The 15,713-nt window shown below is 42.6% G+C and overlaps 1 protein-coding gene across 1 annotated transcript in view; it reads right to left on the reverse strand.

Moving 5' to 3' along the window:
- Nucleotides 1-15,073, reverse strand: part of LOC103605618 (proprotein convertase subtilisin/kexin type 5-like) — a gene marked incomplete at its 5' end in the record, with an annotated part of 106,289 nt that extends 91,216 nt beyond the window's left edge. The window contains 4 exons of the mRNA XM_008590238.1: nucleotides 2,636-2,704; nucleotides 3,906-4,112; nucleotides 10,035-10,171; nucleotides 14,971-15,073. Coding sequence (XP_008588460.1) covers nucleotides 2,636-2,704; nucleotides 3,906-4,112; nucleotides 10,035-10,171; nucleotides 14,971-15,073 — 516 coding nt within the window. The remainder of the gene's footprint in view (nucleotides 1-2,635; nucleotides 2,705-3,905; nucleotides 4,113-10,034; nucleotides 10,172-14,970) is intronic.
- Between the last annotated feature and the right edge of the window lie 640 nt (nucleotides 15,074-15,713).

Raw genomic sequence — 15,713 nt, forward strand, 5'->3', positions numbered from 1 at the left:
ATGGTATAAAATGCTATCTGTTTGTTTACAGTCTAATAAAAAAGAGAAATCTAAACCCATAATAATAAAAACACCCTTTTGGGTTGACCCCGTGGCTCACTCGGGAGAGTGTGGCGCTAGGAGTGCCAAGGCCACGGGTTCGGATCCTACATAGGGATGGCCGGTGTGCTCTCTGGCTGAGCGGGGTGCAGGCGACACCAAGCCAAGGGTTACGATCCCCTTACCGGTCACACACACACACAAAAAAACAAAAATAAAAACACCCTTTCACTCTTGTTCCATCCTCAAGTATCAAATTCAGTAATTTTCTTCAGACAAAACAATCACTGTTTGGTTGTCTGTTTCAATTTCTGTCCCCCTTTTTGGTAATCTTTCTTTGAAATGACAAATAACTAGCTTCACCCAGGAACCAGACGAGATCCTAGTCAATCTGGAATTTGAGTTTTTCCTTACTAGGTGTGAAAGATATTAATCTATGGAGCACTAAATATATGGAAAGAAATACATAACTCAGACATCCCCAGTACTTCCAGTAACTAATCATCACATAGTGTAAATAAAATGTCTTAAAGTGACTGATTTCACTTTACTCTCACCATCCTAGAGATTGTCTAGACCTGGTTTGAAGATGAATCTACAGTATTAAAATAGAATAAAGCTAAGTTCTCTCCAAAGAATGATGTCTCTTCTCACAAGAAGAATCTCAGCAAAACTTACCATGAATTATTCACATCTTTTTAACGTATTCATATCTTATTAAAATTATAAATTTAATAATGTCTTCTTCAAATCTTCCTGATAGTTCTAATATTCCATGAGAAATCATTTATTTTTGTATTGTATTATTTATTTTCGGGCCGAGCCCGTGGTGCGCTCGGGAGAGTGCGCTGGGAGCCCAGAAGCGCTCCCGCTGCGGGTTCGGATCCTATATAGGGATGATCGGTGCACTCACAGCGCTCACTGGCTGAGCGCGGTGCAGCCAGTCTCAAAAAGGACAAAAAAAAAAATGTATTATTTATTTTCTCTTTTTCTTGGCACATAGACAAAGTTTGATTAGAGAAAACATCACATCTAAATTTCTGGGTATTCTGAGCCATGCATCTCTGCTTTGAATTTGGGCAACTCTCAAATTCAACTCAACAAGTATTTATATATTAATTGTGCATATATGATGCCCTGGGCACACTGCTAGTTCTTGTGAGAGCAGAGCACGTAAGTCACAGAGCTTGTTCTCAGGTAGTTTGGTGTCTAGGCAGGAAGGTGTGTACGTATCAAACACTACACTAGTCAGCTGTAAAAAGCATTATCATTGCCTACAAACAAAGGGAGAATTCATCCTATTGGAGAGATCAACAAAGGGTTCAGAAATAAGGTGAAAATTGAGATCAGCCAAGTCAGTCCAAGAATGTACAAGGCTCAATACATGGAGACTTTATAAATAAGAGAAGATATTGAGAGGTTGGTTAACAGATACAAAATTACCATTAGATAGGAGGAGTAAGTTCTAGTGTTCTATAGCACTGCAGGGTGACTATAATTAACAACAATTTATTGTCTACTTTCTAATAACTAGAAGAGAGGATTTTGAAAGTCCCCAACGCAAAGAAAGGATAAATATTGAGGTGATAGATATGTTAATTACCCTGATTCGGTCATTAAGCATTGTATACATATATCGAGATTTCACACAGTACCCCATAAATATGTACAATTGTTATGCATCAATTAAAAATAATAATAAAAGAAAAAAGTAGATTAAAAAAATTGTAAAAAAAAAAAAAAATTTTAGAATTTAAAATGAGACTTCAACAGCATTTAGGATGCTCTTGTCTTCCTCTCCAGTGATCCCTCTGCACTTTGTATCTGTCTCTATTCTGGCAGTTTGCCTTACAAAAGATTTTATTCCACGTATGTCACTTGTGAACAGAGGACCTTACAGGAGGATCACAGACATATCGCCTTTGAATTCCCAGTGCCAAGGTGAGCACTTGGTATACAGGAAAAGACTGAAGTTTTTTTTAAAAGTGAGTGGACTGAATATTTCAATAGCACTTTGTAAAGTGAGTCAGGCTTTCGAATATATCTCTTTTTGCAAGTTGATTCTTTTGGATTTTGAGTCCCCAGGTGGCTGGTGTCTGCTTCATTTCCAGTGGCTTCCCTTTGGTTGCATCCATTGCTGGGTCAGCTAAGGGGAGGGTGGGCACAGTGCAGACCCTCGTGGTCATGTTTGCCTTGTCCCTGTTCCCACCTCCGTGCTAGATCCTCACTGATCCGGAACAAGCTCACACACATTCATACACTCCTTCCAAGGTGACTTAAAGTTATAAAAGGAACATCTTCTTTTCTCTGGGTGGACATGTCTCACTGCCATTGCTGAGCAGAGCCAAGAGAGCCAAAATCTCAGGTTTCAGAACACACACACACACACACACACACACACACACACCCCTACATCCTTCCACGATGCACAAGGTGCTAGCATGGGCACACAACACACAATAGCAAAGGTGCAAAGGAGACCACTGATCAAGCTGGGGTGTGAAATCTAACGGGAAAATATGGTCTGAGATGGCAAAATGTGTGAAAAAAGAAACAGCTATTTCAACTCTTTAAGTAAAAAAGGAAGATAACATACCCAAGCTGCATCCCAGACATCCTTCTTGACAAGGCACGCAGTCTTCATAGTCTGGGTCTTGGACTTCACCTATATAGTGAGAGAAGTGAAAACCACAACTCACTTCCTCTGAGGGGGCACATTAATTACTGTGAAAATACGCTGGTGTGTAGCTTATTTTGAAGTTAATTATAGAGCAATTATGAAGCCTAAAACCATCCTCGAGGATATATGTGTCATCCACTTTTTTTAAAAAATCACCTTTTATTAATTTAATATATTGGATCAGCTTGATTGGGTATAAGTAAAACAAAGTTGGACTACATGCCATGCAACTAGTTTCGAGGCCCACTGGGTCCATGACACTTATTAAAGAAATCAGTTCTGCCTCTGTGAAAATGGAACTGGATATGTAAATGAACAGGCTCTGTCTCTCTTTTTATCTGTCCTACTGACCACTTTTTTAAAAATAAAGTTTTAAATCTTTTAGTGCATTTGTAAACATTAAGGAGAAACAGAAATGAGTATCTTAATTCTAAAAAAGTCCTGTAGCTCTCTTCAGCACCAGACTAGGCATAATTCTTAGACACAGTAGAGCAACAGTTGTTTTTAATTTTCCTCTTCCTACATAAGATAAGAAATTGGGCAATAACAATCACACATACAATTCACAGACCGTTTTAATATTTTCAATAGTTTTAGGTAGGCTGATTCTCACCGGCGTCTCACAGCAACTCTGTCCTGATGCGATGCTCTCCCCTTCATAAGTGACTAAGGCATCGAGCAATTAGATTAGTTTTGCCCAGGGTCTTACTTATATCTAGTAGTTGGAAAGGAGGAAACTGTTGGCCAGGACTTTTTGATTCTAATCTAATTTTCTCTTCACTGTATCCTGTCCACAAACCCCTCATTCAAGATCACTTTTTATTTTATTTTATTTTTATTTTATTTTATTTTATTTTTTTGAGACCGGCCACACCGCGCTCAGCCAGTGAGCGCTGTGAGCGCACCAGTCATCCCTATATAGGATCCGAACCCACAGCGGGAGCGCTGCTGCGCTCCCAGCGCCGCACTCTCCCGAGTGCGCCGTGGGCTCGGCCCCAAGATCACTTTTTATGTGACTTACTGCATTCTTCTGACCTTAGATTGTATCTGGGGAAAGCCAGAGAAAGGGTGTGTGGGGGAAGAGAGAGGGGTATCCCAAGTGCCAGGAAGGCAATTCAAGTCTCCAGGACAGCCAGCCCCTCATCCCACCTCCTGGTGCTGGGCAGGGGCCCCAGAACAGCCTCACCTTGTCCACATTCTAACTTCTGGCAGGTGTGGTTGGTGGCCACCATGAAGTAGCCGCTTGTGCATCTCGTGCAGACGTGAGGGCTGTGGCAAAGCTCACAGTTGTCTGGGCAGGGCAGGCAGGTGTGCCCCTGGGCAGGGTAGTGGCCTGCTGGGCAGCTCTCTCGACACTCCCCCTGGTACAAGAAGCGCTCTTGGCCATGCTCATCTGTCCAGTTAGAGAGACAACAAAAAGAGGGAAAATGTACAAAATTAGCCACGAAGCTAATAGAATGTAATATGTAGTATATTTTATTAAAAAAATACTACCTAGTGCTTTTGCTCCTAGGGGATCAGGAGTATAAGAATGGATTTAATGAAAAGTGCAGTATCTACATACTTGTACTTGAAAAGTTTTCCTTGCAGGGAATAATTTTCCAATATTTTATGTATTTGAATGAACAGCGACTACTATCTGGGATGTCATTGCAAAACCACAAACCATGCTCTGTGAACAACTGCAATTCAAAACATGTTTAACCTTCCCCAGGCTCCTTTTGGTATCTGTGGAAACTTTCAGACTTGGGGGCTATAGAAATCTCATGAGAATAAACATATGGTTAATGATGGATACATTTCATTAAGGTACAGTCTTTTAAAATGAGTTTGAATTGTTATCAAAACCACACACTTGTGTTAACCATCTAAAGTATGAATTTTTGCACAGCTACTCATTTCCATGACAACCTTTTTGAAGCACTAGACCAAGCACACCTCTGACTCATTTACGTGCATTCCTGAGGGTTCCTAAATTCCATCAACACTGGGCTCTATAAGAATCGACAGTACCCCCAGCATGACAGACTATAGGAATTTGTGCCTGGAGGAAATGGAAAATTCCAATCAGTTACAAAGCACCACAATTAGTTATAAAGGATTATAATAATTTATAACTACAACACAACCATAAGATTAATACAGATGTACCTAGAGGTCCCCAACTTCTGCCCTCCTGGAGTTTTTGTACTGAGTGTGCTCAGGGTATCCATCTTCTCTGAATCAGATTTCCCTTATGTCTCTGCCTCTAAAGAGCAGCCAATCTGTGTTCCCAGAATAATTGGGGTCTAGTGTTCACTCTTAGTGTGGTCTACCACATGGAGTTCCAACACCATTGACCTTCGAGATGCAAGGCTGCTGGATTTGTGGATAAAAACAGCACCAGCCCCATGTTACACATGCATACACTGAAAGTCAGTATAATGTTAGATTGAACCACAGAAATTGCTGATATTTGACTTTGTTTTACTTGTCAATGTGGCACTTTCAAATGGTTCACTCTAATATTTCTTATTTAAGCATAGCCCTAGTTTAAATACAATTTTAAAAAATAACACCCTTGGATTATGGGCTCTCAAACTACCACTTTCAAATGGTTCACTCTAATATTTCTTATTTAAGCATAGCCCTAGTTTAAATACAATTTAAAAAAATAACACCCTTGGATTATGGGCTCTCAAACTACCTCTTTTCTGATTGTCATTTCTTACCAGAAGTCTGCTTGTTCCTGTAGGCTCAAGAAAATAAAGAAGACTTCAACAGAGGTGATGGAAAAATGTATCTGCTGCTTCCAAGTTAGACTTAGAAGAATATTATCCTCTAAGGGAAGGAGAGTGTTTGGGAGGATATAATGTGTATTTGGTGATCCTATAGCTATATATCAGCGTTATGGAGCACAAAACTCTGATCTAGTGGAACGTGGCATCTCAGGAGACCATAAGAGGGTCAACCCTCCAAGTTATGTTCTTCTCACCCACTTTATGAGCCCCTAGCATACATAACTCATTTTTCTGAATGAGTTAACATAACTCATTCAGAAAAAGATCCTGTTTCTCAGAGTGCCCCAGCTTCTCAGATGCAGGTAGGAAGATATGAGGGAGAGCCGTGGGGAAGCCATCTCTCCTCCATTGGCAGGAGCTGTAAATTCCCTACATCTTCACAGGACATCAACTTGGGATTTGGAGGCTTGGGGCAGCATGCCATCCCGTAAATTTTAAAAATGTATTTGTTGAATGATTGAATGAATGAGTGAGTGAGTGCATTTGTATTCAGCAATATTCAGTTTTTCCCATAAGTCTAACTGAATCAACAGTCTTAAAAAATTAACAATGAGCTCAGATATCAGAGTAAATGCTCTTCAATCCCATTTTTATTGTTTAGATATGGCTTTACTATTTGAACTCATTTGGGTATTATAATTTGGGTGTAAAGGACACAGATGTAAAGGGTCTTCATTTTTAAAATACACAGACTTTGCAAAGGGAGGTTACTTAGATGCCTTGACCATGCATGGCCAGTTTCCCTACAGATGTGGTCCAGGATTATGTCAAGATTTGGTCATATTTCTAATAGCCTGAGTAGTATTCCAGCTCACTGAGTCAGGGATGATAATTTGGATAGCCTACGAATTTAAATATCACACATTATTGTTTGGCTACTTGCCCAGGGTCTCCAAATTTAAATTATTGTACTATACTAAATTGTTGTAATATATTCTCCTATCATATGTAGGAGAAGTTGGGTCCAGGAGTAGAAAAGCTGATATTTTTGTTAGGCACCAGAACCTTTCACAGGATAATATGAGGCAAGACTTAAAATGCAAGAAACTCAGAAAGAGGTTCAGATTGGCTTTTGTTTATTCTGAAGAGTAATGAACTGTTAGCAGAGCATTTCTTGGCAGCTGATTTTGTTAGAAGAGAAGGTGGACCAGCGTGCAGACACTGGATGTCTGCAGGAGGAAAGGAAGGTTGAGAGTGGAAGGCACGAGGGGAGAAGGGCTGCTGGAGTGGGTGAGAGCAAGGCTGAGAGGCTCGGAAAATAGACTTTATGTAGTTTACTTAAACATTTTGTGTCCCATAGTATTTTGTGATTGGTTAAATTTAACTGTGGGTCCAGTTTGGTAGAGGATAAATCTGGAAGAGAATTTAGAGTGAATCCTCACCAACATGGTTGGGTATCTGCATTTCCAAAAGGATTCATACCTAAACCTTAATGAAGTTACTATTAAACAAGGGATAAAATCTCTACAAACTGGTGGGAGAGGCTTATGTGGGTAAATGGGACTCCCCAGCCGGAGGATTTCAGCCTCTTACTAAAGCTTCCATGTATGGGTATGAAACTTCTTCGATTAAATCAGCCATCTTTTTTAGCATGGTCTCATCAAAATCTCTGCCACACTTGCCATGCTGATAGTTCTTGAACTAGGGACATTGCACTGTCAGTAGGCAGAGAACCTGCTAAATCAGAGCTTTCTAAACAAGACCCTCTATTCTGAAGAGTAATGAACTGTTAGCAGAGCATTTCTTGGCAGCTGATTTTGTTAGAAGAGAAGGTGGACCAGCGTGCAGACACTGGATGTCTGCAGGAGGGAAGGAAGGTTGAGAGTGGAAGGCACGAGGGGAGAAGGGCTGCTGGAGTGGCTGAAAGCAAGGCTGAGAGGCTCGGAAAATAGACTTTATGTAGTTTACTTCAACATTTTGCGTCCCGAGAGAACCTGCTAAATCAGAGCTTTCTAAACAAGACCCTCTCCAGGAAGCATCCATTGCTCACTAGCACTGAAAGTACTGTTTCTTCTCTGAATTGTGGTAGGATTTCTACCACTCGTTTGGTCTTTATCTAGTGTTTTCTTATTTTGTAATACATGAGGACAAACCCCCTTGTTAGAATGAGAACTTCTGGAAGGTATCATGCTATCATTTATTGCATTTTCCATGGAACCCAATCTATAGTAACTTGTACATGGGAGGGATGCAATACATGTTTAAAATAACAAACCAAACATAGTCTTTCAAGTAGAAAATACATAAGCAATGTCAGAGCGTTTTATATATAGATTGGTCCAATAGCTGTAGGATGCTTAGAAGACTACACGTTTGTTTAGCATCTAAACTTCTTTCCAGTTTTGTGCTGTGTATGGAGATTTAGAGGGTTTTAGGTGTGAAAGTGATTTTAGATGCTGTCTTGTCCTTTCTCCCCCCACCTCCCTTTCTTTTTTACAAATCAGGAGAGGCCTCCAGAGGTGAAGTGACTGGTTTAGTGTCTTAGGGAGTTACAAAGCCAGGACTAGAATCCAAGTTTTCTGACCACTAGTCTTGACATTCTTGTTCCTGAACTGTTCAGTCAGTTATTCACTGCACACCTTCTGTATGCCAGATGCTGTGGAGTGCAAACAATGGCGCAGAAAACAAGGCAGAAATCACGCAGGGCTCTTACGAGGCATAGAGTCTTATGAACAAAATAAACATCAAATGTGATGAGGCTTGTGAAGGGACAATGCAGGGCTCTAAGGGTGCTCATGAGAAGGGGGACTAGCCTAGACAAGCAGGCTAGGGCAGCCCTCGCTGAAGAGGTGATGTTGAAACCCAGATGAAATAGGAAAAAGCCAGACGATGAATGGAAACATCTCAAGTGAAGTCTTGGAGGCTAGAGAAACTCAAATGCCCAGAGGACTAAGCAGATACAAACAATAATAGTAATAATAATAGAAATAAAACTAAGAATAATTTAATACTCATTGAGTGCTTACTATGTGTTTGGCCCTTTTCTAAATGCTTTATTGTTTCATTTCATTTAATATCATTTAATATTCATAATAACTCTAAAAATGGTAACCATTATCACCACCTTATAGAAGAGGAAGGAAATAGAATGAGACAGTCTAAAGATACTTTGTTTACATACAAAACACAAAGCAATAATTTTAATTTATACAAAGGTATGTGCTATTTCCTGTTTTTTTTGCAAATGCACGATGCTCTCAAATTGTTCTTCATTTTTCTTGCTTTTATTGCAAGCAAGAATAAAGATAAATAACTCTCTTCCACCACAAAAGTGATGTAAGCCTGAAGATGATGGTAACCGACAGGCTCAGGATCAGTGACAACTGGGCGTGCTGGGGACTATGGAGAAATGGAGCACAGCCTCTTTCGGACTCCAGTCAACTATTTGGGAAATGCAAGTTTGCCAGGTCTTCAAGTTTTCAAGAGAAACAAACAAACAAAAACCACAGATTTTTATTTGAAATTGCTCAATTTTTAAATTTGGCCAAAGACAAAAAGAATCTAGTCCACATGAGGTCAAAGTAGGAGATAGGCATATGAGATAAGGCTGGAGAGAAGTCAAGACTCAAACTGCAGAGGACTTTTGAGATGGTTGAACGTAATCCAATGGCAGCAGAAAACTTTTAGAGGAATTAAAGCTGGGACACAGAAAGCCACGTTTGTAATGATTTGAAACAATTATTTGCTCCTGCAGGTCTCTGACAACTTCTAAATGGCATAGCTCAGCTCTGAGATGACCCTGACACAGCCTCTAGTATGATATTTTCCATGAAGACTGAATGTATCTTCCTTAATTACCTAGATTTTCACTTTTACTTCAACAAACCTTAGCTTTACTGTCTATTCCTGTCTGCCATCACGTTTAATGCCCTTTCTTTCTCCCTGTCTGGGAAGACATCTCTGGCTTCTCTCTCATCTTCTCAGCAGCAGTGAGTCTGCATCTATAATCATGTGAACGAGGTCTTTGCTATAGTTTGAATGTGTCCCCCATTCAAACTATAAGCCCGTGTATTGGAAATTTAATACCTAATGCAACAGTGTTGAGAGGTGGACCTTCAGGAGGTGATTAGGGCAAAGCCCTTCTGAATGGATTAATGGTGTTATCTCTGGAGTGGGTTCATTATCTTGAGAATGGGTTTGTTATAAAAGTGAGTTCAGCCCTCTCTCTTGCTCTCTGTATTGCATAAGCTCTTGCTCTTCCACCTTCCACTGTGGGATGATGCAGCAAGAAGGCCCTCGCCAGATGCGGCCCCTTGACCTTGGACTTTCCAGCCTCCAGAACTGTGAGAAGTGAATTTCTTTTCTTTATAAATGACCCAGACTGTGGTATTCTGTTACAGCAACAAAAACCAGACTAAGACAGTTTTTGTGTTCTGGCAAGGAGTGGAAACTTCAAGTTCGAATGGGCTCTCTAAGGAACAGCTGTCCCCAACCCTCAACCCCAGAGAGGAGGCTTCTGAGTCAAACCAGATAATGGCCAGTGGGCGAAGAGCAATCGGAAGTGAGGAAGAACCGGTGAGCACCAGGCCCCTCACCTGCTCCACAGGAGGTGCAGTTGGAGGGCCCGCCCCCCTGACATCCTTGGCAGCTGTAGTGGCATGGATGGCATTGATTCTTCAGTTCGTATGTCTGCGAGGGACAGTTCAGCACGCAGCGGCCATCATCAAAAATCCTAGGAGAAAAGGAGACTTTTAGAATTTTTCAGGGTGACTTTCCAAAATGGCCCTAAGTATCAGAACATGTGTATTCATGTATCTCTGTACAGATTTTATTTCATTGCTCCAGAAACTAGGGGGATGCCTGAGAATGATCATCTTAGAACATGTGAAATTAGTCATGTACCCACCCGTGGCCCAAGACTTGGACTCAACAGCGGGTGTGCCAGAAACCTGCTGGGGATACAGTCCTGAGGCTGGTTCTAAACAAGATAACTGGTGCCCACAGGGATTTCACCCATATTGTAGGCCCCAGCCAAATCCAGCCAACAGACAGGTGGAGCTCTCTGAACTTTCAAGACACTAAATGGGCATCTCCAGAGGCCTTGGAGAAAATATTCTTCCTTTAGTTATCAGCACACCCACACTTTGCAAGAGAAATGTCAGCTCCAAGGGCTCTTGAAGGGTAGAACAAAACACCATCCTGCAGCTGAGGTGCTACTTATGACCTTGGCCTGTGCATATTGCAAGTTATCAGTGACTCTGACTTTGAGAGTCATTTTTTCAAGCATCTTCTGATGTATGGGGTACTGCATTCTCGTGACCATGCTCGTGAACACCTACAAGGGCATGGCAGACGAGTCAGCATGGGGGCTTCTAAAACCTTTGGTTTTATATACATAAAATATGTATCATAATGTTATGGTTAATGTTTTCATAGTTTTGCTTCATTTTTCCTTGCAAAGCAATCATAAGAGCGAATGTGATTAAATAAATTATATCCAAGAATTCTGCTCGGAAAAATACAAAGTGTTTATCGACTCCAAGAGTCAGATGAGTAATGTGAATAGATGGAGTGAGCTGAGAGCCCCACCCCTGGAGATCCTTATTTAGTGGGTCTTGGGGAGAGGGAGTTGAGAATTCACATTTCTGCCATGTTCTAGTGACACTGATGCTGCTGGCCTGGAGAGCATGCTCTGAGCACCACTGCCCAGTGATGCAGAAGTCTAGGTGACTGTGGATTTTGTCAAATGATTCCAAATAATATAGATGATGCCAAATTGGTGTCTCATAGAGCTTCCTTAGAATGTTGTTATTATCAATTGTGAGGTTAATCAAGCACACAGCATACGTGTGGCCTGGTGGCGCATAAAGCTGCCGTCCAGGCCTGGGAGAGCTGGGTGGGCCTGCAAAGAGAGGGCAGGTTTCCTCCTCTCTCTCCCACCTCTCTCCACAATCAAGCACACAGCATACGTGTGGCCTGGTGGCGCATAAAGCTGCCGTCCAGGCCTGGGAGAACTGGGTGGGCCTGCAAAGAGAGGGCAGGTTTCCTCCTCTCTCTCCCACCTCTCTCCACGTAGGCTGACGCCACACAAAAGGCCAGGTCAAGGCCTTGAGCAACTTCTTCCTGGAATGGCACTGGCTTGTCTCAACCCCACTGCTTCCAGAGCTTGAGCCAACCCTGAACTGGGGGGTGGGCCGTTTCAATCCCAGGTTTGGTGGAAATTGGAGATAAGGCATCCCGAATAGCACATGACTTGCAGTCTGCCATCTGGTTCATTCCCACACCCTGAAAGTCTGTGTCATTTGCATCTGTTTGGAAACAATGGGATTCAAGCCAACAGCATGAGACAGAAGGCCACCTCACTCTTGGATTCCCAGTCCCTCAGATTCTGGTCACCAAACTCAGCACCACTGGAGTGAACCATCCTTCTGGCCCACTGCAGAGCATGGAGTCCCAGCCCTAAACAGACACTCACGCACATCTGGCTGCCTCTGTCAAAACAGATCTCCTGCACCATGGCATAGGATGAGATGTCTGTTCTCCCAGCCCAGGTTTTTTAGCTGATGGCACTAATTCCAACAGGGAATATCTCAGCCCCACCCTGGCTCTGGTTTCAGAGCTAGAAGATTTTTCTAGGAATAATTTGGTGTGGCTAAGTTTAAAAAACAAAAAACAAAGCCTTCCTATCAGAAAAACTGTGTAAGTGCTTTCTGAGGGTTTTAAACAAGGAAGCTACTCAGACGTTCTGCTGAACAGGAGAAAGTGGCAAGTTTATTCTGGAGTTCATTTTCTTGCTAAATTTAGCTGAGAAAGGGATGTAAGGCACATTATTATTTTGTCCTTTATAGGAAGAGATGACAGGTTGGTTTGGTTGGGGGAGAATCATTTCTCTTGGGAGAGGTGATCTAATACTCTCAAAGAGAACCATTTAAACTCATCCAGAAACAGGGGAGGAAGCAGACTGTGTAATACCTCCATGTTTCTGAACGAAAAGGGGCTGCCTTTCTGACTTGATTTTAAGGAAGTATCAAGCACATAATTGTGCTTTAAACCATCCCCTTCCCCCTCCACCCTAAGGAAAGCACAGGGGACATACCCAGTTTTTGTAAGGGTGGGCTGTTTCTAAAGACAGGAGGACAGAGAAGACAGCTGCGCTTAAGTGAAGGTACTGAATTACATCACTGCCCCTGCATCTCCATCTCTCTCAACAAAAATTGCTAAGAAACGTGAAGAAAGGCCCCATTTCCAATGGCCGCAGTTCTCTACAGACACCAACAAATTTCCCTAGTAGAGAACAGATACTTTGCTCTATGAAAGTAGAAAATGGGGGGGACCAGCCCGTGGCTCACTTGGGAGAGCGTGGTGCTGACAACACCAAGTCCAGGGTTAAGATCCCCTTACCAGTCATCTTTAAAAAAAAAGAAAGAAAAAAAAGAAAATGGGCCTGGCTTCTTTGAAGCCAACTCAAGGCATCTCTGGGACCACCAGTCATTCAACTCATGAGTCCCTGGTGGCCCAGGTGAGCTACTCTACAGTGGAAGAGCTTCTTCTCTCCCCAGCTCATGCGTGCTCTTGACCTTTTCCTCAGCAGCGAACGGTTCTAGATCCAGCAGGGCTCACAGAAAGGAAGATGGCAGCAGAACAAAGTGCTGAAGAGCTGGGCAGAGATGATCTCAACACTAGCATTGAATATTCCAGAAGTCTCCAGAGTGTGTGTGCATGCGATGTCAACTGTAACGGCATAGATGGCGAGTCAGGGTTAGCCTGTCCTCTGTGCCGATTGCTGGCTGGGACTAATTAAAGCCGTCATCATGTAATTTCTTGGTGCTTTAATGTTCTAACAGAATAAAATCTGATAAAAAGTCTTGGTTTTTTTTCTCTGAATTCATTGAAGCAGATCAAATAAAACATTTGAGAGTGGGTCAGAACAGAGGTAACTTTTAAATGCTTTTAATTAGTTCATTGACCCTTTAACTCTTTCAGGATTGGGCTGGGCAATTAGTTTGGGCACCGAAGACCACAGCATTATGGAGCTTTGCGTGTTAAACACGCTGGCCATGGGGGCACCTGCTTCCTCCAGGTTTTCAACAGCCTTTAAGGAGCTAAAGCCAAGGGTTTATAGAAGCCTTGCAAGTATAAAGGATGCAGAGATTACTTTCAAAATTTTAATTTTCTGTAAGACAACTTCAGGGTTAAATTCTTTTATTTTAAAAATTTTATTATGGAAAATTTTATACTCATATGAAAGTAACCATATATAAAATAAACATATATAGACATAACAGTAGCCTCCCCATGTAGTTGTCACTCAGCTTCAACCATCGTTAATATGTGTCCATCTTATTCCACCTCTGTCACCACAAATTCATGTTCCTCCTATATCGCTTTGAAGCAAACCTGTAAGTTTAAGTGTTAACATTCCTCTCCTAGATAAAAACTCTTTAGGGATTATTTTTATTTTATCCATAAGGCACGCACACTGAATTATTATTATGTGTTGATCACTGCGGGGAATAAAGGGACAAATACATGACAGCCCCTGCTTGCAAGGATGTTATGGTCCTGAGGAAGAATTAGGACACCGTGACTATTGTATACAGCGGAAGGAACATCCATCCTGGAGATCAAAGTACCTGCCGATGGAGTAGCCCCATCATAGTGGTTGGGGAGAGACCCTGCTTCCTGTACGAGGGTACTGCAAAAAGTTCATGGAAAAATAGAATGAAAGATAATACAAATTACTATTTACGTTTAGCAGGACAGTGATGAGGCCACTCATTCAAACACTCAGCAGCCAACACATATGGGATGTTAAGATCAGAGAAGCACTGACTCACAGCACAACAGGCCCCCAACTCTCTTCCCAGACGTCCCCAGGGGGTTAGCAGAGATGCTCATCTTATTTGCACACTTGCTATGTCCTCATTCATTCAGTTAGCAATCACTCACCGAGTGCCTGCTATGTTCTTAGCACTCTGATAGGTACTGGAGATACGAGAATGAATATTCAAGGGGCTCACAGTCTAACGAAGAGAGAGATTCGTAAATGACTGTCTTCCCAGGCTACAGGTGCTCTTATGAAAGCTAATATAGAGCGAAGGGGCATAAAAAGAGAAGGTTAATTCTACTGGATAGAGGTCAAAAATGCCTTCATAGAACAATTCACCCTTGAACCGACTCTAGAAATGAGTAGATTTTTGACCAGCAGAGGGAGGAGACGGTTGAGGGGTAAGCGTGCAGAAAGGGATGAGATTTCAGGCATCAGAAGTGGCATTAAGGTGCCATTTTCATGGATGAGAAAGCGCTTTCAGCATCCAGGAAATGGTCCTTGCAGTGGGTAGTGGGCATGGTGGGAAGAGGTTGCTGCAGAGGTGGGCTGTGACCAGACCATGGGGAATATCTGTGTCACGGGAAGGAGATTGGTTGTTTTTCCTGCAGGCGCATGGAATGCCTGCAAGATTTGAGCATGTCCTCCCTCCACCCTGCAACCCACGAGTTCCCACCAGCAGGAGACACTGAGAGGCCACTCACCTGGTAATGGGACAGCCAGTGCAGTCCTCCTGGGTTGGCCCCCAGCACTTGGCACAGGAGGCTTCACAGATCTGGCAGTGACCATACTCATCAACGTATTCTCCTGGGGAACAAAATCTGGTTGTTTACTGCATTTCTACGTGGCAAGCCTGCCTGGGCTGTCAGTCTGAGAGCAGCCAGACCTCTCTGTGGCTGCCTGAAAGCAATGGAGACAACCCAGAGGGAAGAGGCCCTGAATGGCTTCAGCTGCCAATCCTTAATCCTGACCTTATACTAACAACTGCTCTTCTCCCAGAGGCCCCAGAAGTTGGATTCTCAAAAAGTTATGAGGCAATAACATAATTTTGGATCTAGTCAACATGTGTTACAGATTTTATAAGTAGGGGAGGCCAAGGGGGGCTTCCCACTGGACCCCTTTACTGAGCTCCTATTGACTTTCCCATTAAAAGCGGAGGCCTCCTAGCCCACAGAGGCCCCAGTTATAGTCTTGGTTCAAGTCAAGCAATGAGCAGGACCCACCCAGATCTTGTCTTACTACCCCAGGGTGGGGGTGGGGTGGAGACTGTGGTGACTGGTCAATAATGCGAGTTGAGTCTTGGCTGACATTTAGCAGATGTGAACAACGTCTCACCCTGCGAGAGTAACAGTGAGAAGATAGCCAGAGAATTTTTCTTTTAATTGGAAAGTTTTTCTTTCCCAAGGAGACCCACATAGGAGGCTTTGCCACAGAAGGAAGTACAGCC

Source organism: Galeopterus variegatus, unplaced genomic scaffold, assembly GCF_000696425.1.
Source record: "Galeopterus variegatus unplaced genomic scaffold, G_variegatus-3.0.2 Scaffold5941, whole genome shotgun sequence".
Lineage (NCBI taxonomy): Eukaryota > Metazoa > Chordata > Mammalia > Dermoptera > Cynocephalidae > Galeopterus > Galeopterus variegatus.